At 40.0% G+C, this 27,443-nt stretch overlaps 3 protein-coding genes across 4 annotated transcripts in view; all 3 read right to left on the reverse strand.

Annotated features, from left to right (window-relative positions):
* Positions 1-410: 410 nt before the first annotated feature.
* Positions 411-4,084, reverse strand: LOC146307088 (uncharacterized). The gene is made up of 5 exons (XM_084710520.1): positions 4,018-4,084; positions 2,842-2,903; positions 1,674-1,848; positions 803-945; positions 411-562 (listed from the first exon to the last, which is right to left on the reverse strand). The coding sequence occupies exons 1-5, from the start codon at positions 4,033-4,035 to the stop codon at positions 454-456; spliced, it is 507 nt and encodes a 168-aa protein (XP_084566646.1). The 5' UTR covers positions 4,036-4,084; the 3' UTR covers positions 411-453.
* A 2,469-nt stretch (positions 4,085-6,553) lies between these two features.
* myrfl (myelin regulatory factor like) lies at positions 6,554-17,569 on the reverse strand. Its single transcript, XM_084711312.1, has 24 exons — positions 17,322-17,569; positions 16,464-16,614; positions 14,831-14,924; positions 14,497-14,558; positions 13,943-14,369; positions 13,569-13,784; positions 13,236-13,431; positions 12,758-12,834; positions 12,467-12,577; positions 12,299-12,392; positions 12,005-12,205; positions 11,806-11,914; positions 11,561-11,670; positions 11,229-11,374; positions 10,284-10,445; positions 10,100-10,165; positions 9,720-9,766; positions 9,358-9,519; positions 9,206-9,253; positions 9,034-9,118; positions 8,671-8,745; positions 8,362-8,473; positions 6,945-7,016; positions 6,554-6,684 (listed from the first exon to the last, which is right to left on the reverse strand). The coding sequence occupies exons 2-24, from the start codon at positions 16,534-16,536 to the stop codon at positions 6,592-6,594; spliced, it is 2,838 nt and encodes a 945-aa protein (XP_084567438.1). The 5' UTR covers positions 16,537-16,614; positions 17,322-17,569; the 3' UTR covers positions 6,554-6,591.
* A 9,042-nt stretch (positions 17,570-26,611) lies between these two features.
* LOC146307090 (leucine-rich repeat-containing G-protein coupled receptor 5-like) overlaps positions 26,612-27,443 on the reverse strand; it is a 31,722-nt gene continuing 30,890 nt past the window's right edge. For both annotated transcript variants that reach the window (XM_084710746.1, XM_084710745.1), the window contains exon 20: positions 26,612-27,395. In XM_084710746.1, coding sequence (XP_084566872.1) covers positions 26,674-27,395 — 722 coding nt within the window. In that variant the 3' untranslated portion in view covers positions 26,612-26,673. The remainder of the gene's footprint in view (positions 27,396-27,443) is intronic.

Raw genomic sequence — 27,443 nt, forward strand, 5'->3', positions numbered from 1 at the left:
GCTGCTGCTGCCAGATGTTAGAAAATAATTTGAGATCATCATTTCTACACCTGAATTTTTGTTACACTTATTTGAATATGTGAGTCGGTAAAATGTAACACCTTTTTTGTATGATATTATTACGTTTTTACGAATTTTTCTTTATACAATTTTCTTTTAATTTGCTCCTAGTTTTATGACATTTCAGAATGACTTATTTCATTCCTTGAAAAAACTGAAAAAGAAGAGCGCTTTCAGATTTGTTGAATTACAACATTAAAGACACATGGGGAGATAAAAATGGCATCAAATCTACTGTGTGAAAGTTTCTTGTTTAGATTCTGCTGTGTGTTTTTGTACATTAAGGAAAGCAGAAGGACAAAATCATGGACAAGAGAGGCAATTTAATTAATTTATTTTATTTAAAAACAACAGAAACTAAAAATGTTTACAGCATATTTCAGCCCCGCCTCCTCATTTCCTTTTCAGTAGGCCACGCCTCCTACTTCTGTGATTGGCAGCCTGGACAGGAAGACAGTAGATGTGCATGGGGAACTTCCTGAAGTAGCTGCTGACCCAGGGTCTGTGGAAGATGACAGAAAACACTACAGTCACCTTACAGTGGAGGAAAAGGGTCTCATTATTTTTAGCTAACAGATTTTGCAACTCAGCTTTCTTGGTCGCTCTGAGGAATTTATTGCTTCAGTTGACGACATTTAACATCAACGCTGACTGGACATCCACATGAAAAGTGGTGAATTTTCCCTTTAAATGTGAGGCGATCAGGTAGTTGTGTACTAGTCAGGTGTGAGCGTGTGTTTACTTGGTGACTCTCTGGCTGAGGCTCAGGTAACACAGGTTTGTTCTCAGCAGTTTGTTCTCCTGCTGACGGAGAAACTCGGCTTCCTGCTGCCGCTCGAGGTCCAGACGCAGAGACTCTCGAAGCTCCGCCTCGATACGACCCAGCTGAAACACACACACGGAAATTCATCTACTAACAAGTGTATCACAGTCTGATATGTCTTCTTCTTCCTCTTTTTTTGACTTAATCCCCGACACACCATCGGGCTGCCCCAAATACTCACGAGAGCATCAAATGTGGATTAATCCGCCTCTGAAAATAGTCCCAAACAAATGTACTATTTCCTCCTATTAAAACCTAAATGAACAAACATTTTCGTGGTAAGAACTACCTAAAATGACAGAAACCATGTCTGGGTAACATTTATTTGACGTGTACTTTTTTACTTTTTTAGTTTGGCACATGTGTGGGCGGGTGAGTCAGACCTATACTGCAGCCAGCCACCAGGGGGCAATCAAGATGTTTTGGTTCCACTTTTGGGGAGCTGCCATGACACTCATCTTTATATGCAGTCAGTGTTTGACAATAAGAAAAATATAGAATAGCTGCAGAATTACATTAAAATGGCAGCATGTGCAGTTCCAAGATTTGCCACCAGAGGGAGCAAACATGTGTGACATTTAGTTCACACTGATTGGACATAGAGGCATTCATTTTTAGTTTAAGGAATAAAAAAATAACTTAATTGTTTAACAAAGCTGCGGTAAATATTGAAGGCTCAGAATAAAAACACATAAATGGTTTATTTGATCATTTCCTCTGCTCAGAATTAAATTTCAACATTTTCAAACTCAAAAACAAAGAGGTGTTATTGTATTATTTTAAATGTTACCTCCTCCAGCAGACTCCTGTTGTCCTCCAGCCTCCTCTGCTGCTCATACAGAGCCAGAGACGCCGGGTCAGACAGACGCATCACTTCCTGTCTCTCTGCTCCGTCCACGCCTGGCCTACCTGCTCCACCGCCACCTGTGAGCTGCTGCTGGACGATGGGCGGCAGGAAACAGGTACTGACACACAGAGAGAGTGAAGAGTTCATATTTCACTTCATCAGGTTGTAATCTTGTCAAGCAGCTTCTGCGTGCTGAGTGGCAGAACTAATGAAGACACACACACACACACACACACACACACACACACACACACACTCTCATCCATGTAAACCAGTTTCCATTCAGATTTGTTTACAGTCGGGTCTGATCACGGTAACGAATCCCTCTGCCAAGGTCGTGCTTCAGTGGAGAGTATCACACACACACGCACACACACACACACACACACACACACACACACACACACACACTGTAATCAGATTGTTCAGACTGAGTTTCCAGCTCCTCTGCAGCAGTGTTTCCATCCAAGCTTTTATTTGAATCCATAGCGTCTAATTTTATTTATGTTTATTATTATTTAATTCTATTCGTCTGCCGTGTTTCTGCGTATACAACCCCAACTTCAAAAAAGCTGGGACACTTTGTAACAACATCCAGAAACACTGAAGACTTCTCTGGACCCGAGCTCATCTGAGATGGACTGAAAGTGGAAAAGTGTGCTGTGGTCTGACGAGTCCACATTTCAGATTGTTTTGACAAATCATGGACGTCGTGTCCTCCAGGCTAAAGAGGAAAACGACCATCCAGATTGTTACCAGCAGCTGTGATGGCATGGGGGTGTGTTAGTGCCACTGGCATCATGGGTAACTGTCACATCTGTGAAGGCCCCATTAATGCTGAAAGGTACATACAGGTTTTGGAGCGACACATGATGCCATCCCTGCTTTTTTTAGTAGCTGCAGTATTTTAATAATTCCAACATGGAATCAAAGTAGTCTGACGCTCCATCACTTTCTCTCCAAATGTAATAACGGAATGAATTTGAGTATTTTGAAAGGGCAACATTTAGTCTTGCAAGTGGACTCATTTTTGTGAACACAGTCAATACAATCACACATGAACGCATCATCAATGCTGCACTGCTTTTCAACCAATCAGCCGTCCTGTTACCTGTGTTCTCTGCTGTCCGACTCCTCCCGAATCTGAGAGAGATGTCGACCTCCCAACCAGCCCTGCAATACACACACACACACACACACACACACACACACACACACACACACACACACACACACACACACAGAGGATAGGGTATCAGTTAATTACATGTTCACAGAGGTCTGACTGAAGTCTGGAAGAGGAGGAGACAGACAGACAGTTTCCCCCGATGATAGTTTCCGTGGTGACAGGAGACATCTGTCCGTCAGTCTCCAGGCTGACAGATGACACCGCTGCACACATACACATACACACACACACACACACACACACACACACATGCACACACGTACTCACAGACAGCTGAGTAGAGATTAGTCACCTGTTTCAGCTTAGAAACTTTACACCTGTTTTTTGTTTAGTTTGGATTAAAAATTTACCTCAGAGGTCCCAAACTTTTTACTGTCTCACTGGGACACAAACTTATAACACCTACTTTTATAAATTGTTAAAGAACACATATCATGAATTTAAAGTTTTTGTTTTTTAACTTTTCCTGGAGGTTATAGCAATTAGTTATCAATGGCTAGCACTGTATTTTTTGTGTGCAAAACTTGAAATTTGTAAAGTAAATTGTAACTAAAGCTGTCAGGGAAAAGTACAATATTTACCTCTGAGATGTAGTGGAGTAGAAATAGAAAGTAAAACAAAGAAAAAGAAGAAACAATCAATTTATGTACAAGCATCTCAAATTTGTACTTGTATACGTACAATAAAATTATGATGGGCTGACCTTTACTCAATTGATTTAAGTAGATTTTACTTAAATACGTTCAGAAATTCCCCTTAAATGATAACAGAAACAGATAATACGACCAGGACCAGATTAAATTTTCAAACTTTATGGCTGGTAAATCAGGACAATATAAGCATTAAAAATAATTTCAAGGGCCATCAAATGAGGTTCAAAACTCTTTACTTACAAATCTTTGAATGGAAACTATGTCCATTCTCACTGAACATTTTGTAAAATATACTTAAACAATATGGAACTGCAGGAGGGGGCCATATTCTGAAAGACACAAATTTATGTAAAAAAAAAAAAAAGGAATATTTTTTTTGTGTAGACAGTTCAGTGAGATCTCACAGTGACCACAGAAAACAGTTGAATGATGTGAACATACTCACAGTGTGCTGGGCGTCCATCTCTGTGTCCAGTCCTGCAACTTTACCTTCCTCTCTGCAGCTGAGACGTTTGTCTCAGACACCTAATTAGTTTGGTGTTTCTGCTGCACCTCCTCCACCTGAATTAGTCATCAGTGTGTGTGTGTGTGTGTGTGTGTGTGTGTGTGTGTGTGTGTGTGTGTGTGTTTTACAGTGGAGGGAGTTATATGTTAAGAAAATCAACCCTGTGATCAAAAACATATTTTTGCAAACAATGGCATGACTAATGTCACTATAAAAATGCATTTACAGCTGTAAAAATACAAAAGTAGAAGCTTGATGGTCTGCCTTTATTTCTTAATCTGTAATCTTTGTGTAGAAAAAGAAAAAAATCAAATATATTACCTCAAATACTGACCGGGGCTTTTACTTACCTGAACTGCAAAAGGCACCAGTCCTTTATTTGAAGCAGGCTTGTATTAGAGACAGGTCTTTATTTCTAATTTCCACAGTTTGATAAATATAATTAGGGGTTCAAGCAGAAATGGCATAGAGCCAAAATTATTCAGAATTTAAATCTTTTAATTCATAAGAATCTGGTCTTTTGATTTAAAAACATCCTTTTCACAACCTGCTTGGACACCGTTGAAACCTGCTTGCAGATCTTGTTGATCATAATTTTATATGAACCCTGATTTTGATCTGCTCCCACTTGCTCTGTTAAAGTTACTGCATTATGTTGTTAATACATGATGTGAGGTAAACAGAGGTGTAATGAAATCACAAAAGACAAATTCACCCCTATTTACACTGTGGTGACCCCAACCTGACATCCTACAGCACTGTGGGGACTCGTGTACCTTCTGGGGACCAAAACATTTATCATCAAAACATTTGAGTGACTTTAGGCTTAAGGTTCAGATTTAGTTTCACCCACTTAGAGTCTTTATAAGGTCAACTGACAGTATGAACCCTTCTGATCCTCACACTGTAAATATTAAAACATTTTTAAGTAAAGACAGATGCAATGCGATTTTAAAACATTTTATTAAACTTGTTTTCATTTCACATAAAGCAGAGCAGCAACGTTCAATTCAGCTCATAGAAAAGATTTATTCTTAACAGTTTCACACTCAGAAATGAAAAATGACTTTTTAACAAGTAACTAACATTTTTGCATCAGTCAGACACAACTTTCCTGTTTATTTTTAATTCTGCTGTTGAATTACTACTTTTTTCCCAGAGTCTTAAAGTACAGTCATTCAATTTCAGAAAGTTTTTGTTGTTAAAGACGACATTACAAATAACAGTTGAAATATGAAAACCAAAATTCTGAGAACAGAATTCAGGCTTCATTTGCAGAATTACTGTAATTCATTTTGAAATAATGCCAAAATTGTAATCTTGTCCCACTTTATTGGATCAAATAAAAACCAAGACCAACCAAAACAATAAACTGCTTAATTCTAGACATTTTTCAAACTTCTTAATGAAGTTAAAATATGCTTTAAGACATTTTGGCATTTGATCCTGGATAACTGAGCAATGCCTCGGCACAGGTTACATAGGTCCACTGCATGACTCATGACCTGTTCAATCAAACCCTGATATTTTCCGTTTTAAAGTTTTCAAAGGCCTAAAACGTTAAAACTCTTAAAACTATTTCACAACAATATAGCATAAACCTTTTTCTTTTTTAATTTGAAAATCATCATTTATTTAAAAATAAATGTCCAAATTCTGTTAACTGAATTTTGTACATTGTCATAATAAATCCCATTCTCGACTATTGACATTTGTTTTAAAGTTGATTATTTAAGGGCTGGATGTTGATGAAGTGAACTGTGGGCTCATCTTATCATATTCAATTTCTGTTGGGTTGTTTTTCTGTCGACGCTTTCTCACAAAGCAGGAAAGTCATGAGAATGAAAGACAGGAAATACAAGAACACAAAAGAACATACTGTCTATCTCATCTAAACAACTTCCTCTGTAGACTATTTTTGCAATTATGCAGTACAACATATCCACAAAAGTGACTTATATCACAATAAAAATGGATTTTCAGCTTAAAAAACAAACAAACATAGAAGCGATTACACTCTGCTTCTATTCATTCGATTCTCATTTTTGTGTTAAAAAAGGAAAAAATTAAATATATTACTGTATTTCCTCAAAAACTGACTGGAGCCTTTATTTGCCTTGACTGCAAAAGGCAACAGGCCTTTATTTGAAGCAGGCTTGGATTAGAGACAGGCCTTTATTTCTTATTACTTCTGTCTGACTCTTCAACAAGCGTTTTATTGTGAAACATCTGCAAGAACGCGTAGTGAAAAACTCACTGCCATATTGTGGCTCTTATGAGTTACAACACAATACAGTTTGGCAGAGATGCTAAAACCAGCAGTGACTGAAATAACACTTAAGAGCAACAAAGTGTTGAAAATATCATGATTATATTAATGAATTCATCAAATTAAAGCAACAGTTTATATTAGCTGGTATGCACATTTTATATTAAGACAGCCACCGGGGTCTTTCCACTCCGGCCTGTATTCAAGGCCCGGCCTGTATTTGAGGAAACGCAGTAAATGTGTGTCTATGAGTCCATGCAACGTCTGTAGAAGTAGAAGTAGTAGTCAGTGAAGTATGCCCCTGCAAAGTTACGGTCAGTACTGCAGTCTGCTTGACCCTGAGAAGAGACATAAGCACACTTATATTACTTATAATAATATGGTAAATATTACAAAATAAAGGCTGTTGTGTCTTTCCAGAAGACAGTAATTCAGTAATGCTCTCATTAAAAGTAAACAATCTGCAGCAGATTAAAGATTTCTGAGGTTCATAAGTTGTAGTTATTTATAGATGCACTCAGTAACAGGTGTGTTATGCCACACAGCATCCTGCCTTATGGAAGGAAAGGACAGTAGAGAGAAAATTCAGTGTTCTTACAGCCACGGTGGAGCGAAAGTGATACCAGCTGTGATAAAGTCGAGACACATGAAGAGGCCACGCATGTTCTCCCTGCAGAGACGGATCAGAACACAAAAATCAGCTCCAGGTTTATTTAACAAAGGCTCAATACAAACATGTCACATCAGGCGTAACCTCTAACTCTTGCATTGAAACCAGCATTTCATTTGAAGCAAACTCTGAATGAATGTCATAAAATTTAGCAGGGCTGCAACTGTTGATTATTTAAATTTTCATTTAATCTGCAGATTATTGTTTTGATTAATTGATTGGTCTATAAACTGTCACAAAAAGTAAAACACATTTTCTCAAGGCTAAAGGTAACATCATCAAAAAGAAAGAAAACATTCAGTTTCTACATTTAAGAAGACAGAACTGGGGAATATTTACTTGAAAACCTGCTTAAATAATAATACATGATTATCTGTTGATCAATTTATCGACTATTATCGATTGGCTAATCGCCTATCCATTGCTGTTTGTATGCATAGCTTCAGTGATTTTATGTTTCAATGCATGATTGTTTCTGTCTGTCCTTAAAAACATTTTTAGGGTTTAGGGGTTTGTGGTTGTAACAACATGAAATTTTTAATGGTGTGATAACCATCTAAGGAAATATTGTGGCTTCACAGCATTATTATTATCAGTATTATTATTATTATTATTTATGATTATTACTGTCAGTCCCTGTCCTGGATTAGCGTCCTGAGCGCGGCTGTGATTAGCACGTCGTCGTCCTGATGTGAGGAAAACCCGACCAGACATCCATTATTCATCCGTGTTTCCTCACACTTCCTGCATTATTAACTGTGATGGTAACTGAGTCGGTGGACTGGAACCTCACTGACCCTAAAACCAACACACACACACACACCAGCTGATCCAAGCGTGTGTGTTTGTGGTTTTAAATCAAACACGGACGTCCGGTTTACCTCTATGGATCCACAGCTCGATGTGGGAAATTAAATCACACTTTTATGGAAAGCCTCTAAGTAAAGAAATACCTTTTCTTTCAGTTGTTCATAGAAGTTTGACGTGGTAGAAAGTAACTAAGTAAGTAACTGTGAACAAGGCATCTATAGTCTAATCGACTCTGATGTTGATCAACCAATCGGCAGAAAGTTGACCCTGTGGCCCACTTTGATTGACGACCTCCTCATTTGTGTGAAATGTAAATATCAGGGAAATGATACAGAATATAGAAAATATATTAATTAATTAAATGATGTCATTTTAGTCATTTATGTGTTTTTTTTTCTCCATTATTATGAACCAGAAACAGCTAGAAATCAGTACACGCTGACACTTTGCATCAGTGAATAGTAGAAATAAATCTGTGACAGTTCAAAATGTATTCAATCAATCAGATATAATCATGTGAACTGATGGTTTTTACCTGTGTGTTTGTTGGGTATCTGCTCCCGGTGACGGTGTTTATATCCAGCATGGCGGAGCAGGCTGCTGACTCATCAAAGCTGCACAGATGAACCACCAACAGCTCCGTAGAACTACACAGAAAAAAAAAAAAAAAATCAATTTAGTGTCATGTCACCTCAATTAATCCTACTGAAACTACTATTTATACTATAATACTGATTTGTATGTTGTATACTGTTAGAAAGATTTTATTTAATTGTTAAGAAGCTGATATTTCTAAACAACAAGCAAACAAGTGGTTTGATTTTTACGGTCAGTCAGAACTTACTTCATGAGCAGCGTGACTCTCATGTTGACTGGAACAAACTGGCTGATGGGAACTCTGAAGGTGTATCTACCTGGCCTGAAAAAAAAAAACACAATCTAATCAATCATATCAATCATTTTAACTCACTACATTTAAGACACCTGATCACAGCGGTGGAAAGTAACCAAGAGTTTATATTAAGTACTGAATTTCTGTGCAATTCTGTGGTACTCAGGCTTGAGGAGTAACAGATTACATGTGACAGGATTATGTAATGTGGATACCAAAGAGGTAACTGTATTCTGTTACAGTTGAAGAAAACAGATACCCCTTGTAGCATTCGGATAATAGAGTAATTCTGGTGTATTTTGCTCCTTCACTCACCCACATTCGTCTCTCAGACAGTATTTGCTGTCAATCACCTGCTGATTCTCTTTGATTATGAAAGTCTGGATGGTGGTGTTTGTCCCTGAGAGACAGACAGAATAATAATGTGTGCAGATAATCTCATCAAATTGTTTTTGTCAGCTCAAAAATGTACAACGTGAACACTCACAGTCTCTGGCACTTTTCAGTTTGTCGTAAAGTTTTTCTCTTCTTATTTCTGTTGGGCAAAAACACACCGACTATAAAACCAGAAACCAGCGTCACACACTCCGATATGTGTGTATTAATATCTACAATCATTGAACACTGAGCTGTTGTCACCTGTCAGATTAGATTTTTCTGTGCCAGGTGGTTCAGTGGAGGTGATGTTGGAGTCGGTGCTGCCCCCTGCTGGTGGAGTGCAGCAGTACACCTGATCACAGTACAGCAGGTCACAGAAGTCCACGGATGGGGGCCAGGGGCCAGGTGGACCGGTAGGTGGGACTGGTAGAGAGAGGGAGGGAGTTACCGTAAAAATGAGTTGTTCATTTATTGGGTTTTTTTTTTTTAGCATTGCTGCTAATATATAGAAGAATTTGGATCATGTGAAAAATAAATCACAACTCATAAATATGCCAACTTCAGAGCAAAAAGTTGAGATTAATCTCCGTAAACACAGTCAGTGCTGTGAGGTCGTAGGTCACCTGTACTGCTCCAGGCTGTGGTCTCCGGAGGAACCACACTGCCGTTACTAAGAGAGAAAAACAACAATCAGCACAAACAACCGCACTGAAGTGAGGCTGTAATTAAGTTGCTATATTACTGGTAACCATGACAACCCCATAAAGGCAAATCATGTTACTGTGTGCAATGTATGTGGTTACTAACATGTTACTATGTTACAAAAGGAATGCAAAGGTTACTCCAACAGTAGTGGTTACTAATGTTTTACTCTGGGGTTTCTATGGGATATTTAGTGGTTGCTAGGTGTTATCTGGTTATCACTAGGCTTTAACTAAATGGACTTAAACTGATGTTTCCAATTTAAATAATAATAATAATAAAAAAAACAATGGTTGTTTACCTTATGCCAGGAGAGACATCATAGTCCTTCAAGTTTAGTAGGTACAGCACGGTGATAGAGATGATGCTGCTCACACATAAACACACAGTAATCAATATTTGGAAGGCTTTGGAGTCAATATTTTTGTTTCTCAAATAAGCATTATTTCCATGTGGTAAAAACAGGAAGTGACATCAGGCCTCACCAGAGAGCCATGGTGGCTATCAGGGTAAAGACACTGGCCTGGAAGACTTTATGCTGCAGACAGTGACTGTACTTCTGACTCCAGCCGTCCTTCTCAATGTTCCCAGTCTTGCAAGTGTCTGGATTCGGCGGCGTCGACACAGTGCTGTGTTTCCTGGACTTCCTGTTGAGGAAAGCACAAGAATTACAGCTTTTATTCTGAAAATCACAGAATTTTTATGATGGCTTACAAATGTGATCCGTCATTTCCACAGTTAAAAGACACAGCTTACCATAATATACAAAAACAAAATGAAAGTACATAGCAAAAAGGCTTTAAGCAATCATTTCTAGATAACAAAATAATAATTTTATCAATAAATTATCAAGATTGTGTCGACCTGTGGCCTTGAGCAGAGTTCAACTGTGAACTTGCTGTCCTTCAACCTGGTTCATGGAATTCTGCTTCACTTACTCATGGCCTACATTTCCCACAGTACCTTTCAACAAATCACAGACAAAACCAGAGCACAGAAACTGCCCAGTTTGTGACATTTTTTCACAACTTTAGGAGAAATCTTTTAGCTGCAGATCATTCTGGTGTTTTAAAGCTGCTGCCCTTCCTTCACGCACTCAGAGTAGCCTTCAGAGAGTCCTTGAACTGTGATTTGCACGAACACACTGATAAGACAGTAATGCTGCTTTTATGCAACACACACACTCATGCGCACACACACACACACACACACACACACACACACACACACACACACACACACACACACACACACACACACACACACTTCATCCATACTTTTCCATGGCGTTGCAGTAGAGTCCTGCGTGGGACTGATTTCTTAATCCTGCTGGATTTTTGACCATTACTGCCCACTCTTGCAAATATTCTGGGCATTCACTGGAACTTGGAACTGGAGTTGTATGATAACAGATGAATGGATGAAGGTACCCGGTGGAGCGCAGGCTGCCTGTCAGGCTCTTAAGTTTTGCCAGTCGCCGGTTCCACACCTCCAGCTCTTTGATTCGAGTTTCCAGGTTGTCTGTGAGCTTCGACAGCTGCTGCACCGCCCCCACGTTCTCCATAAAGATCTGCTCCTATAGATCAGTAGAAAGAAAGCAGTTCCTACATGAAACTGCTCACAACAAGGTCTGTGGACTATTTTCAATTACAGGGTCACAAGTTCTGGAAAGGGGCACTGCTCTTGAGTTTTTCAAATATATTTATGATGCCTTTGAAGTTTGAAAAATCTGAAGTGTGGTATGAAAGGTGGAGGAAGTTACCTTGTCCACCATGAGGAAGTTATGAATCTTCTCTCCATCAGAAGAGCTGATGTCTCCGACCTCCCTCACCGCTGATGGCAGCAGCTCCTTCACCTCCTGAGCTATTATACCTGAAATACCAGGTAATAATGTCATTATAAACCATTCAAAATAAGCTCAATATATCAAACATCACACTCACCTGGTATAATAAATAAATTACAGCTTTAATAAAATAATAACACTGTAATAATGTGGTTTGTTACCTGTCTGGTGGGTGTGGTCTATTCCCATGGTGGATGCAAACTCTGGTTTATAATCGAACTCAACTATTCTCATCTGAGTGATTCTTTTCAACTGCTGCTCAGAGTCAATCTGAAACAAAACACACACGAGCACATTTTGAGAATGGTACATCGCCAGATGGATGGATGGAAGTATTTGAGTGATATGTCGCTGTCTTACCTCCTGTATGTTTTCCTTGACGCGGCAGTCGGATGGCTGCATGATGGCACCCATCACCTTGGCGTTGCCACAGACAACTAGCGCCTCATCAGGAGAGTCTGTGTTGATGCCCACTCTGCCTTGGCAGACCACAGCATCCTGCGCCACCCCCCGCTGCCACAGGGTGTCCCCGTCCGTCTCAAACTGACCGGGGTTAGACGCCTGCAGAGAGGAGATCGAGGACAGTTTCGTGAACAGGATGCAGAGATTTGTGGTTTGACTCACGGTTTCTTTGTTTAAGGTCAGCGTTGTTACCCGGACGATGATTCTCTCCGACACCAGAGCTGTGAGAAGGAACGTCTCCTCTTCTGCCACTGCAGCATACAGACCAACCACCATCTGAAAATATCTACAAACAAACACACAATTAGCACGGAGCTCCGACTGTTGTCCATTCATCCATTCATTGACTCAGTGACACACCTTTGGTCAGGGTTGGGTTTGCCTTTCTTCCTCATGTTGTTGGCCGTTGTCTCACTGAAATGCAGTCGACCAAGCGTTACCTTGGTGATTTTGCCGCTGGGCAGACTGACCCTGGAGGATCATAATTTATTGTTTTAGAAGTATTTATTACATATTACATACTTCCACAAACCTTGTGGTGGTACAGACCCAAATTGATTGAACAGTGCCAATGGTGTTTACAAGGTTTGCTCATAAATAGCTGGAGTGGCTGGTCATGGTGCGTGTATGGACACTTCGTTTGTTACCTACCTGACAGGGTGGAAGGGTTTCTTGCTGCGGTCAGGCTGAGACTGCTCGATGGTCACCTGGTGGCTCGGAGATTCCAGCTGTGAGAGTGAAACATACAAGTATTACGCAGAGGAAATACTCCCACAATTTTCAGTAGCTTTTCAGATTCTCTGGCAGCTGCAGCTGAAGTAGCACCTTGTGCCAAATCTGATCGGATTCATGGTTTCTCCCAGGGTATTGCAAGGCCGGATTACTACCAGGCCTAAGCATCAGGGGATTTTATTATCAGGGGATGTTTTTTCAACAACATTACTGTTGGAAACATAGGTATAGTTGGGGAGCTCACCACTGACATCTGTTTATTAAAATATGAATGCACTATAGAGAGGCAAAGTCCTGGCCTGGCCCGTCCTTCCTACTGACCGTTCGGTGCACTCAATTTAGATATTTTTCTTATATTTCTTATTACGTAGACAGACAGGTGGAGTCTTGCACACACCTTGATCCCGAACACTTTTATCTGGAAGTGGTCGACTGCCTGTGGCCCGGAGGGCGTTCTGACGTATTGGGGCTCTGCAGCCACGCCAATGTGAATGGTGACCTGGAAGTGATTCTTCTTTTGGCAGACGAAGGCCTCATCAGCTGCAGAGTAGATGAAGCCTTTATCTGTGTCGACATGGTAGGCAGGAGGAGACCTGCAAACAGAGGGAAAACAACTCCTGTTTAACTTAAAGCTGACTGGTGAGCTTGGTGTAAGGATGGTGACATCAGTTGATTGATCAAGAGCGTGATATCTCAACAACCACTGGATTACTTCTTGTTCTGTACTCACAGTGTCTGGTAGCTGCTGTTGTACAAAGTGCTCCAATGTTCTGGCCTGTATTGATCCCATGTCAGCAGCTGGTAGGATCCCAAACTCATACCAGTACCACCTACGCCGCTCCCTGCACCGCTACCACGAGTCCCGTCACCTTCACTGCAGGAAGCCTCGATTCCTGTTGATGTTTCGTCAGACTCAGATCTCCTCCTCTTTTTACTGTCTGTGGAGCTGAAGAAGAACGAGACGGATAAAGAGCTGAGACCAAACAGCCGCTGGGTCGCTGAATAAAAGTGCCTTGTTGAGATGAAGTGCTGGCAGACAATTTCTTGCAGCTTAACAACAAAATGGCAACTTGGTAAAACTAACAATGCTTAAGGTCAACTTACTAGGTGTGCAGCGTGGAGGTGGAGCCCAGCAGACAGGTTGGAGGGGCTGTGGCTACATGTGGAACCAGGCCTGGAGCAGTGCAGGGCGTGGCATAGCTGTTGGAGGCGGGCAGTGGCGGGGAAGGAGGTGTGGGAGGGGTGTAAACCTGTGAGCAGCTGTCTGGACTCAGGTAGTGTGTGTGTTCAGGTGAGTGGTGAGTGTGCTGATGCAGGGGGGCAGGTGGGGCAGGTGAGGTCCCAGCCTTGATGTAAGTGTTAGTGAGGCCCAAACTGCGGAGCTGATCGTGAGTCAGCGGCTCATGGTGTGCAGGGGCAGGGCCTCGGTCCTTGAAGCGACAGGACGAAGAGGGGGCAGGCCTATGTGCTGGCTGGAACACTTCCTGGTTGTTCTGCTGGTTGGACCAATAAGGCGACTCGTAGTGGAAGTCTACGAGAGTAACATCACTTGATGACTAGAGTCTAGTTTTTTCAACTAAATGTTACAAACCAGCTTCCAAACAATATCATTGTAATAAATGAACAGTAAATATGGTGGTTAAAGGTGTGAACAGTACCTGGTATCTGTGCAGGTGAGCAGGCCTCTGAGCTCGAGTCAGGAGGAGACTCAGGGAGCATGCTGGGAAAAAAAACAAACAGCACACACAAATCATAGAGACTGGTTGTGGAATATCTGGTAAAACAAGCAGTCTTGTTTTGTTTTGTATTGTTTTTTTTTATGCGTCCCAGTTTTGTGGTGAGATTTTGTAAATCTCCTGGTTCTTCTCTGTGCTCTGTATTTACAGCCGTCAACCAGCTGATAACCAACTAGGTCAATGCTGTTTGTGTGTATGTTATATAACAGTATGTGAGTCTAGGAATGACTATGACACAGTTATAGCTGAATCTTACAAGCTGTTGGGGTCCATGTCATTGCTGAGGTACTGCTCCAGGATGCTCGTATCCACGGTGACAGAACTGTCCAACACACCACTCACATCCTGACCTGCACACACACACACACACACACACACACACACACACACACACACACACACACGGTTTCAGTTGCTCTTGACTGTAACAACTAAAGGAAGATAACGACATAGAAAACATGCTGGATGCATGTGGATGAGTTTGGATGACTTGGCGTGAAGGTAAAAAAAAAGTTTCCATAAAACCTTTGAACAATTACATCAATAAATAGTAAACACCCAATCAGAGAGCTTCAGACTCCGTTGCCATGGGAGGATAAAGAAGTTTGATCTTTGTAGAACTAGTTGGATAAATTCAACATGAATTTTTGAACTTTTGGATAAATTTCAGCATAAATGTGTCCAAATGTTTTTCTTAAATTACACCATTTTCTCCTCAAGAACAATTACAACTTATTTATGGATCATATAAATCCTCCCAAAATATCTCTAGCGCTACCTTAAGGACACATTTGGATAAATATATTTTCCTCTACAACTCACTGGACCACTTCAAGAACAACCTGATTCTCCATTAGAACCCCTTGAACTTTCTAAAGCACCAGTGTAACCTCCTCTAGGATTCCTGGAACCTGCGTGAAGACCACTTGAACCTCTTCAAGAACCAATGGAGCCTCCCTCTCCAGGACCACTAGAACTACCTTAAGGAACATTCAAACTTCCTCAAGAGCCTATTGAATTAAATCTCCCCAATGAGGACCACTTGAACTACATGACCCCTGGAACGTTCTCATCAAATACCACCAAAAAAAAACCCAACAGATCTTTCTCAAAGACCCATGGTATACCTCATCAAAGACCACGAGACTCATGTAGAGGATGACTTGGAACTGTCTCAAGAACATCAGGGCAACTAAAGCTTAATCAAGTTGTCCTGAAACCTTCTTACAGATCACGCCAACATTTTACAGGACAACTTGAATCTCTTCAAGGACAATTGTACCTACTCATGGACCCCTGGACTGTCATCTTCAAAGACCATGAGAACCTTCTGAGGGGGCCCTTTCAGGGTCCACAATATATCTTCCTTTAAAACCCTGGGAACCACTTTAAGCATAACTTGAATCTACTTAAGAACCTTCTTATAATCCAGTAGACCCTTTCCTTGGATTCCTGGAAACTTAGCACTGCAACAACTTGTGGAGCTTTTGAACTTCCTCAAGGGCCCCAGGAATGTCCTCTTCGCGGACTGATACAACATTCTCAAAGAGTGTCCACAAGGTCCACAAGGAATGCCTCTTCAGAGATCTTTTTCAGTCACTTTACGAACCAATTGAACCTGCAGGTCGGCTGAACACCCCAAGTGACTCTCGGATTATTCTACCAAAGAACCACCAAAATCATTTTTTGCTTTCTGAAGGGCTTAATAGCCGCTAGATCCTCAAAATACTGTTGAAATTTGGCCAGTACTTTCTACAAAATGATCAGGTCCTTTTGTCTGAGGATAAACATTATTTTTCCTCTCAGATGTAAAGTTCTGACAAATTACAACATATTTCATCACTTTTACTAGAATCATCACTAATATAACATGATGTAACGAAGCTCACCACTGAAGAACTGCTGCAGAGCCTCGTTCTCTCCCACCACCTGGAGCGGCAGCCGACTTCCTCCAGGCTCCATGTTGCCCAGCAGGGGGCGCTGCAGTCGGGGAGTGATGAGGGATCAGGGGGCCCCCTGCTGGAGCTGCTGCTGCTGCAGCTGGAGACAGAATATACCTTTGGAATTTTGAGGTACTTGAATTTTCCCATTTTATTCTACTTTGTACATCTACTCCATTATATTTCAGATGAAAACATTTGTACTTTTTACTCCAATTCAGTCTCTCCAAGAAATTTTGATCTCAAAGGCTTCTGCACAACGTTGCAATTTGGTCCAGTCACTGCGACTTTGACCAATCAGTGTTGCTTCCTGCAAGTTCCACCAATCATAGCAGTTCCCTGTGTAAATGTCATCTGTACATCTTAATGAACTCACTCTGTATTTTATATTTTTTTTATTTTGTCACAGATACTAAAAAAACACACAGCTTATCAATGTTATTGACACTGTTATTGAAAACACCTGACATCACACATTTTAGACCACAACAATCCCAAAAAGAGGCTGAGAAATCTTAGATGGATTCAACTCAGAACAAGACATAATCTTTGGAGCTCTTTAAATCAATATTTAGTATGATTTGCAGCAACAGTTTAAGTTTTGTTTGTTAGACACTAATAATGTATTATAATTCATCACCCATGAAGCACCTTATTTTAAAAGCCAGATTAAGCATTTCTTAAATAGTTTGACAAATATCCATTCATTTCAGTATTTATTTCTGCAGCTCAGCTCTGATTTATCATGTTTAACTGACCTGGCAGCTCAGATCACAAACAGCAGCAGACATATTTGCTCAAACAGACCTGTCTTGTCTTTCCAAGATGGCCGCCAGTCGATCAGCGGTGATCTGTGATTTGATCCAGTCTGCTCGTCCTCAGGTACAATCCATCTGTCAGGGCGGATTCATAGTCTGATATCACACTGTCCTCCAAATGTGTCAAATCTTCTTCTGTGGTTTTAATTCCAAGAAGTAATTCCTTTTAAATTTTAATTCTTCTTCTTCTGGATGTTTGTGGCGTCATTGGACTGTCTGCCTGCTGAACTTTGAGCTTTGAACAGGAAACAGTAAAAGACATTCACACACCTGGCGCAGGCGTATAACACACCTGTGTGTGTGTGTGTGTGTGTGTGTGTGTGTGTGTGTGTGTGTGTGTGAAGCCATAAACCAGGCAGTTACCCCCTGGAAGTGGACACACAGATACACGTTTGTGCTGCTCTACTTGTGAGGACCCTCATTGACATCCATTCATTCCAAAGCTTTTAAACTTTAAATCTAATCCAACCTTAAAGTGTTTGGTTTGTCCATTCTCCGCCTCCTAGTCCCTCTTCTCCACCTCTTCATATCCCTCCTCGACCCTTTCGTCCTTGAAATCCCTCATCCCTCTCCTTGACTCCTCCGCTTGACCCCTTCATCCCCAAAATCCTCCATCTTTCTTCTTGAGCCCTTCATCCCTGAACCCCCTCATCCTTCTCCTTCATCCCCTCGACCCCTCCATCCCACTCCTTGACCCCTTTATTGCTAAAACTTATGTAATTCTGTTTAAATACATTTTTTAATTTTAATCTAACTTGGGCTGGACGCTGCTTTCTTGCTATTTTGTGAAATATCTAAATACTTCTTCCACCACTGATACTTTGACATCATATTCATGTATACTGTATGTACATATAATATTGTATCTTGGATTTGGGTCAGATATTTAATTTGTATTGTTAGGGATGTTTATGTGAGAGTAAAATGTGATTTTATGGTCTAAAACTAAACTTGGACCTCATAAAGATAGAAGCACTGAGCACACACACACACCTGCAGGATCCTTATCTGTTGTCATCGTGAGTCAATACTCTGCTGTCCTTCGTGTCCACAGAGGAGATGCAGGAAAAGGAAGACGTCCGTCTCTCATCTGTCCACCACAGGGCGCTGAAGAGTCACTGAAAAATGAATGACACTGAAAAGGAGATTTACAGAAACACAAATTCTGCCAAATTCCTCGTCATTCAGAGATTTGTTGGGGTTGTGGGGTCCTGCTGACCTAAAAGTCTGTACATGTAATCAGTTGTCACTAAAAATTTATAAGCTCCAACAAGTAATCAATTAGTTGTCAACTAGTCAATTGATCATTTTGACTATTTTTTTCAGAAATAAAATTTAAAAAATCTTTCATTCCTGCTTTTAAAATGTGAATATTTTCTGGTGTCTTTACTCCTCTCTGTCAGAACGAAACAAGACATTTGAAGATGTCATCTTGAGTTTTTAGGAAACACCAATTAGCATTTATCACTATTTTATAACGTTTTAACAGCTAATCAACTAATGATGGTGTACAGTGACCCAAAACTTTATAAGTTTTAAATATTGATGTAAATCTTGAAGATTTTAAATTACAAAAATCTCACCACAAAACATTATGCTAATAACATTTACAAAATGAAACTTAGCTACAAAAAGTTATGATCTATCTATCTACATATCTGCTCAATGAACAAGAGGTAAAATAAGTAATTTCGTGTAAACAAAAAAAATAAATAAATCAGAAACAATATCTAAATCTATCTTTTACTGAGCAACAGTCTCAAATGAGATAAAACAAAAATAATGTCTTTGTTTGTCCAGCAGATGATGCCAGAGGACAGCAGTGTCTTTTATCTGCTCTGTCCAGTCATATATGTCCTCATCTGTCCCACATGACTGTTGGTAGGAGACAAAATACCAACAGTTGTTTTCCCATGTTGAAGTCACACAGTTTGTTGACCCAATCGTCCAACTTGACGTCCTTTCAGTCCAACAGAATGATAAACAGATGACGGATTCAGCCCAACAGAGTTTAATTTAATTCCTGGCAGCGTGAGAAGGTTTTAAAACAGCTTGTAGATTTTTTAGGAAATGAAATGGTAATGCTTCATTTTATGAGCCCATAAATTGCCAACACAATTTGCTAGTAAGTTTCTTGGAAGGGACTTTGTAATCTGTTGCTAATTATACAAAAAACAGCGTTCTTTATAAGCTGTTGTGGATTTCCAGATGAATTTCTTCAAAGAACTGTTCCGTTTATCTAAAACGGACAGGAAATTAAAGCAGTATGATCTAACTCTTCTACCTTAAAATAACAGCTTCAGAATCATTTTGATGGATGAACGCTGCCTCTGTCATTCCCGCCCTGCGCTCTGGATGCCTGTTCCTACACCATGTGACTTTGGTGGCCGGGTCACCACAAGTGTGTAACGCTTTGCGGCTCTGATTTTGGTGGAACTGGGTCATATTTTATGGAGAAAACGTTTTCTACTTTTCCCTCTGATGTCCTCCGGCTGCTCCGCCTTGACTCTCAGTGTTTAGAGTTTCCTGATGGACAGATAGCTTTACTTGTTAAAGTTACCTCTAACTGCTGCTAACTGTAGCTACCGTTAGCTTGTGGAACTGGATCATATTTTATGGAGTAAATGTTTTCTGTTTTTCTCTATGATATCTTTCGGCTGCTCCGCCTCAGTTTTCTGTGATTATTACCAGTTCAAGTTTACCTTTTAACTGCCCTGATCTAATTTCGGATGGATATATACACATAAAGAAATAAACAATATCAGCCTATGACAATATTGTAATTTTTTGTCTGTGAAAGAAACATACAAATAATTTCTGTGTCACAGTAAATCTTCTGTTCCCTCTTATCTTATCATTATCACACACTCACACTCTCCATTGTCTTTCTTATCTCTATAGTGTTTCTTATCGATGACCTGGATCCAGATTAGGACTATAACAGCGTTTACCGTGCCAAACAGAAAAGTGAAGATTGTAATATGTTTGTAATAATGTTGATATTTGGACAGAACAAATGTGTGTGTTTTACAAAAAAAATGATCAAGTTTGGGGAGTAATGGATTACATGTAATGGGGATACAAAAAAAAGGTAACTATTCTGTTACAGTTAGAGAAAAGAATGATGTAATCATATTAGTGACATTTTGTAAAACTGGGGATTATTAACATGATTACAGCAATATACTAAAATGTGCTGCATTTTTGCCATTATTTTGTTTCAACATCTAATTAAAGATAACATTTACAGGTAAGACCTGCTGCTAACGTTAGCTCCAAAGGCCAACTGCTAACCTTACCAACACAGGTCTAACGCTAATGTTACCTACACAGACCACCGCTATCCTTAGCTAACAAACAGACTAACTGCTAATGTAACAGAGAGAAACAGAAAGTAAAATTACATTACATTGTGACACTTAGATTAGGTTACTGACAAGATTTTAGGAACTGTTTCTGAATAATTCTTAAAGTAACCCTCCAAACCCTCCAATCAATTAATAGAGAAAGTCATTAGCAGATTAGTCTCTAATGAAAATAATCATTATTTGCAGTAAAATGAGCTCCACCTCACAGTAAAACCCTGCTTTCATCCATCAAATCCACCAGAAAAGAAAAGGCAGACACCTTTAAATCTCTCCTGGTTCATGTAAGAGTCACTGGGAAGAAAATTCAAATGAAATCAACAAAACATCACCTTATGAACAACAAACAGTGAGTCACAGCTCTGGTTCTTCATTATTAGTTGTGGGTAATTGTGCGATTGCTTTAGTATAAACTCAGTGTGACTCACCTCGACCTCATTTTGTTCTTCTGCTGCAGCTTCAAACTGATTCTATTAAATCACATCGTCTTCTTCTTCTTTAGTAGGAACAGAGTATAAATACCAACACTGCGTCACCATTAGCTAATTGAATTACTGTGTTAACTTTCTGACTCACTGATGAAGGAAATGTCAAAGTTCATTGTGTTTAAAGACACAGAGAAAACTCCTCAACACCTGAGTCTGGTGACTGTCTGCACACAGGTGATGGTTAGGAGAGCAAACAGGTGACACCAATGATGCTAAATGAAGAAAAACAATAAAGTTTATCAGTTGGAACATTAAATATTTTCATCATTTGTTTTGTATTTAATCAAATAAAGGTTGAAAATGTTTTGCAAATGATTGCATTCTGTATTTATTGATGCTTTACGCAACATTTCAACTCTTTTTTGGAGAGATGTTATAACCTGCAGCAGCGATGAGGAGCAGCTGATCTGCTCTCTAACTGAACACCAACAGATTCATTTCACTTTCAAACATGCAAGTCTCAAGTGACATCACCTGAGAACATTTATCTAACTTCTCACAGCTCCATTTAAAACTGTGTTTCCAAATCTTTTTATTTCTGGGACTCACTTCTTGAAAATGACAAACCATCCCAACACAACAGACCTCATCGATAAGTATTTGGAGACTTAATCTGTGCATAAATGAACATTCCTGACCATTTTTACTACCATTTATGCTTCACCTTATATCATGCTGATGTGTGCATATACACATTAAATACTTTATAAGTATGAAATAAGTGTATTTAAGCTGAGTTAACAGGTTGTTTCTGTTCCCTCTTATCTAGAAAACAAACCTAAAAAAAAGTTGAGACAAAAAAAATTGGCTGACCTATAATCTTTGGTTGAGATAATTTACTTCTTCATGCAATTAAATAAAATTTTAGGGGGTTTCTAAAACTCCAAAGTGTCAAGTTTATCTAAAGAAGACAAATAAATTACCTCAACAAAACATTATTAGCTGCTAAAACTTTTTTCAGAACTTAAGTTTGAGAAGATTAAAAAATCTACTTAAGTTGCCTTGAAATTTTCTCAACTTTTTTGTTTTTAGTAAATAGGACAATTTAGCAAAAATAACTGCATTTAGGTCAAATTAACAAGCTCTTGTTTTTTCCTCTCATCAATGAAACAATATCCACATTTTAATTGCTTTATAAAAGGTGTTAAATTGACATTATTTCCTCCATAATCTTTTATTTATATCAGAATATCGTCAGAAAATTTGCAGCATTATTCTACTTTTTCTCTTTGGAAAGACGGACGACAAAAACCCTCACAGAGAAAATTGATTCTGTGTGAGTCAGAAACTACTGTAGCTTTTAAAGATGCTCACTGATGATACTTATAAATATCTTTTAACCCTCAGACGGTCTCTGCTGATGTGGAACGATGAGTTCATGACTCTGCTGTGGATCATTGTGTAATTGTTCAAATTCAAACCTTTATTTAGCCTAAATGAGTCACAGCCGCCCTGAACGATGTATGATAATATAAATATATATATATGTATGTGTGTGTGTGTGTGTGTGTGTGTGTGTATGAATCATAAAACACAGACACGTCAGAGCTGTTACAGCCACAATGTTATTTTATATATGTCACAAACTAGAACTTCACTCTGGAAGCTAAAAGAACAAAACATTCACATATTTTACAAAAGTTTACAACGAGAAGAAAAAACAGGTGAACGTTGAATCATTTAGATTTTTTAAAAAAGCTTTTTAACATCTTTTTTTTAGAGATTTTAAGTGCTGATCACAGAAAGTGCAGCAGATAAACGCTCACACAGCAGACATTCAAACAATCGATGATTTTTTTTAAAAAAAAGTTTCCATGGTTGCAGCTGAAGGCGGAGCCAGAAAGCAAGACCCCACCCACACATAGTCCACATGAAAGCTTTGATACAACTCATACCTTAGAAATTAAAAATGCAACTCAGTAAATTTGTTTTCAAATTCACAAAAAAATGTCAAAATCTCAGGATCCAGTTATTGACTTTTTTCAGTCTCATCTACAGAAACACACTGCTGCCAAAACAGAGAAACAGATCAACCTCACGTTTTAATACTGTGGGAAAAAAAGAAGTTGGATTCAAAATACAAACATTTAAGTTTTGAAATAAACCAAAAAAGAAAGATTCCCAATTTACAGTCATTATTAAGATAATTTACTTTTGTCTTCTAAAAACTTGAGTTTTAGAAACAAATAAGTTTGTATTTCAAGAATCTTTAAACTCATTAAAGTGAAGGTGAATAATGGTTAATAATTTAATATTTTCAAATACAACCATTTAATTTTCATGTTCCCAAATAAGACAAATCAGGTTCACGGCTCATCGTGAACAGTTGTTTAAAATACAACATTTTTCATGTTTCTAAAACTGTTTATCAAAAGACTCTTTTTAAAAAGTAAATTATTCTCTTGTTTTAGTTTATTTCAAAAAAGATTTTGAGTTTGATTTAAAACAAATTTAGTGAAACCAGCTGACTGAAATTTTCAGTTGACTGAAATATAATAATAATATAATGTTTTAAGACTGTAAGTTATAATAACATTAAAATATCTTGTTATATTGTGAAAAACGTTGTTATGACAAGAAATGCTTCACACTGACACTAATTCATTTTTCTTTTTTTCTCTTTTCTGGCAGCAAAATGCTTCTGTGCTCGTCACGTCTTCCTTCCTCAGTGGTCAGGATTTGCTCCGTTGTCATGGAGACAGATCAGTTGCTAAGACAGTGAAACGCTGCTAAAAGCTCCATTAGTAAGTGGACCTTGAGTTGAGATTCTTTTTGTTTTCCAAGCTCACATCAGATTTGTGTAAAAGTTCGTGCAGTTCTTCAGTCTCTCAGGACGGAGGTGAAGAATCTGCAGACTCACGCAGGAGTAAAATTTTACAGTCTGTAACAAAACAACAATAAAAAAAAAATACAATTAACGTGTTTTGACCCTATTAACACTTTATGTGTCACTTCATGTGTCTTGATCTTGCTTTTTGAATGTGTAGAGTGAATTCATCCAAGCAGAATTCAAGAGACAGATGTCTCTGTACTTCATTAAAAGTAGCAGGATTTAAATACTCTGTTACATGTGACAGTCCTGCATTCAAACTTTTTCTTAAAGGGATAGTTCAGATTATTTTCATTATGGTTGTATGACGTATTTATCCATAGTCGGTGTATCACCTACAGTTTGGAGAAGCAGCAGGAGTACCGGTGTGGGAAGCCAAGAAATCAGCAGCAAAATGTATTTTAGACTTATAACAAAATATTTTTCAGGCAGTCTTTTCTGACAGGAAACCGCCTATTTATTTGCCAAATAGCGCTCTTCAAACCAACCAAACTCCATTCACAAAATCAGTAATTTTACCTCACATGACTTGCTTGTTTACTGCTGCCTCTATCTGTTAGTTTGTATGTTACTTTGGCATTTTAAAAGGTTAGTTCAGTCAGTTCAGATTCAGTCACACAATGACACAAATGAACTGACAGATGGAGGCAACAGCAGACCAGCAACTCCTGTGTTCTCAGATGTAAAATTGCTGATTTTGAGAATGGAGTCTGGTTGGTTGGAAGAGAGTGATGTTTGGCAGTTTGGCAAGTTTCCTGTCAGAAAAGTTTGTCTAACCACAAGGTAAAGTCTACTGCAGGTGACACACTGACTATGGAGAAGCACCTCATACAACCACGTTTCAAATCTGAAATATAAGACTGTTGACATGACGAGTGTAAATAGGGTCATAATGTATGTACAGACATTTTAAACATTATATTCAGCAAACACATTTCTCACAGTCTACACAATAAGAAAATAGGATTGTCACATTAGCTTGTATTTACAACAATATGTACACACTTGCTATACACACACACACACACGCACACACACACACACACACGCACACATTCATACACACTTAAGGGGTCTTTTTAGTGAAGAAGTACTTAATTGCTCATTTTGGTATTTTCACTGTGAAGTTTTCCTTTGAGAAAAAAAAAAAATAAAGGACCAGTTCTGTGTTTCTTTTTTTTCCAGCAGCTGAACATGAGTCCTCTTCAGTTTGTTTTCTGACTCCTGTTCTCAGTTTGTGGGATCGACTCTGTGACAAAAATCACACAGGCGCTGCAGTTCTCACACACACACGCAAAAACATATTAGCTGTGGACACACACACACACACACGCACACACACATAGCCACACACATGCTCAGCAGCATTTGGGAGAACATTTGGTCGGATGTTTGGTAACACGATGCTGTAAATCGTGTTGGATTTCAAAATAAAAGCTGCTGACTGTTCGTAATGCCTCTGTGTGCGTGTGAGAGTTTGTGTGTGCTCTGACATAAAGCCTCAGAACGACCAATCACGGAGTGGAAGATCTTCTTCTTCATGTATTTCGATCTGATTGGTCATTTTACAACAGAAAAAAAACAAATGATAGAGAGATGAAGATAAAGTTGGACTTGAACCGGCGGTGTGAACTGTACACGTCTGTTTTTTTCTTTCACTGTCTTCTGCTACATCTGCTACCACACAGTCCCACCAGTCTGCAGTGTGTGTGTGTGTGTGTGTGTGTGTGTGTGTGTGTGTGTGTGTGTGTGTGTGTGTGTGTGTGTGTGTGTGTGATCTGTAAAATGAAGTCTGACCACAGACTGTATAAGAGAAGTGGACGTATTCCAATGCAAAGTGCTTTAAACCTGCACTCTTTCTAGTGACCAGCAGGGGGCGACTCTATCAGTTGCAGAAAATTGTCCAATTTTACAGAAGTGTATGAGAAAATGATTCTCAGGTGATTTATGAGCTCAGTTACCTGATGAGTTTATGATCCCAATTGACCCTTCACTAAGCCCCGCCCTCCTCAGTTACTGTTGCTAAGCCCGCCAAACTTTCCATTCTCACACTGAACTTGCAGTTTATGGTGATCAGTCAGAGCGCGACTGCCACAGGATAAGAGCTAAGCTAACCCGGCTCAGACCTGAGACAGCGAGCCAGAGAGAGATGCACCATCATCGAACCACTTTGATTCTTCATCAGCCCACATCCTCCTCCTCAAACCCCCACAGAACAAACGCAGACACAGTGGGATCTAACAAGTTGGAGCCTGGACGTAAAGTTAAAGCTAGCATTAGTTAGCCAGACATGCTAACATTTGCAGCTCATGTTAGAGCAGATGAAGACAGAGTTTAATCCATTCACCACGTGTGCTCTTGTGTTTCACGTTTTTGAGAGACGACAAAAAAGACGCCACAGTCCAGACTTATGACACGTCGAGTGTCGCTCTTCTCAGAGCCTCCTGCGCACCTTCAACATGGAGAGAAATGGAAAACTTGACAGACAGCCCTAGTTACGGTTGCTAACCTATGATTGGACAGTTGCTGTCTGGAGGTGGGGCTTAGCGAAGGGTCGTGTGTGTGTGTGTGTGTGTGTGTGTGTGTGTGTGTGTGTGTGTGTGTGTGTGTGTGTGTGTGTGTGTGTGTGTGAGAGAGAGAGAGAGAGAGAGAGAGAGACTAGTGATGAGGAACAACAAACACCACTGAATGTTGTGTCTCACTCCTTCCTCTTCCTCCCTCCTCCTCCTCTTCCTCCTTCGTGCCTCCGACCGCCACCAGCGCCTGTGTCGAGTCACATGACTGTTTCTCTGCGTCATCATCGTATGTCGAATTCATCACGTTCTGCCTTGACCTTCCTCCAGCTCCTCCTCCTCCTCCTCGCTTCATTAACCCTACCACCCCACAGGTGCGTTTGGCGAGTGCTGCCAGCTCCTGCCGGGCGAGCGGGTTGAAGAGGATGTAGAGCAGCGGGTTGACGCAGGCGGGCAGAGGCGCCACGAGCAGTAGCACGCCCTTTGCTGCCTCAGGCCCGGCAGCGGAGAGACGCAGCAGGGAAGAGAAGGAGAGGAAGGCAACAGGGAGGTAGAGGAGGCAGTCTGAGAAGAGCAGCCAGGCTATGTGCCGAGTCAACGCCGCCTCCTCCTCAACGGCGGGCGGAGCTTTGTTGGCCCAGCAGTATAGGCAAGTGTAGGCCAGCGTCATGACGAGGAAACACAGCGAGTCGAGGAGCACCAGGGAGACGGTGAAGGCCAGGGAGGAGGAGGAGGAGGAGGAAGGCAGCGGCAAGCAGAGGGAGGTGCTGCTGTGTCCGGCCAGCAGGGGGGGTAGTGTGACGGCCAGGCCCAACAGGAAGCACAGACAGACAGCGAGACGGACAGAGAGCAGCGACGAGGAGCGACCTGAGGAGAGAGGAGTGAAGTCAGATCATGACCGAGAAAAAAAACCTT

Source organism: Lutjanus erythropterus, chromosome 22 (assembly GCF_056507025.1).
Source record: "Lutjanus erythropterus isolate fLutEry1 chromosome 22, fLutEry1.hap2, whole genome shotgun sequence".
Lineage (NCBI taxonomy): Eukaryota > Metazoa > Chordata > Actinopteri > Lutjaniformes > Lutjanidae > Lutjanus > Lutjanus erythropterus.

What these genes read in the sequence shown, in the direction of transcription:
- LOC146307088 (XM_084710520.1), bottom strand. An exon ending in ACAGGAGTCTGCTGGAGGAG is followed by an intron (nt 946 to 1,673) that starts GTAACATTTAAA and finishes TGTGTGTTTCAG; the next exon opens with CTGGGTCGTATCGAGGCGGA. An exon ending in CTCAGCCAGAGAGTCACCAA is followed by an intron (nt 563 to 802) that starts GTAAACACACGC and finishes CATCTTCCACAG; the next exon opens with ACCCTGGGTCAGCAGCTACT.
- myrfl (XM_084711312.1), bottom strand. Translation starts at nt 16,536, where the DNA reads ATGGAGCCTGGAGGAAGTCGGCTGCCGCTCCAGGTGGTGGGAGAGAAC. An exon ending in TCTGCAGCAGTTCTTCAGTG is followed by an intron (nt 14,925 to 16,463) that starts GTGAGCTTCGTT and finishes GTGTGTGTGCAG; the next exon opens with GTCAGGATGTGAGTGGTGTG. An exon ending in ATAGCCACCATGGCTCTCTG is followed by an intron (nt 10,166 to 10,283) that starts GTGAGGCCTGAT and finishes ATGTGTGAGCAG; the next exon opens with CATCATCTCTATCACCGTGC.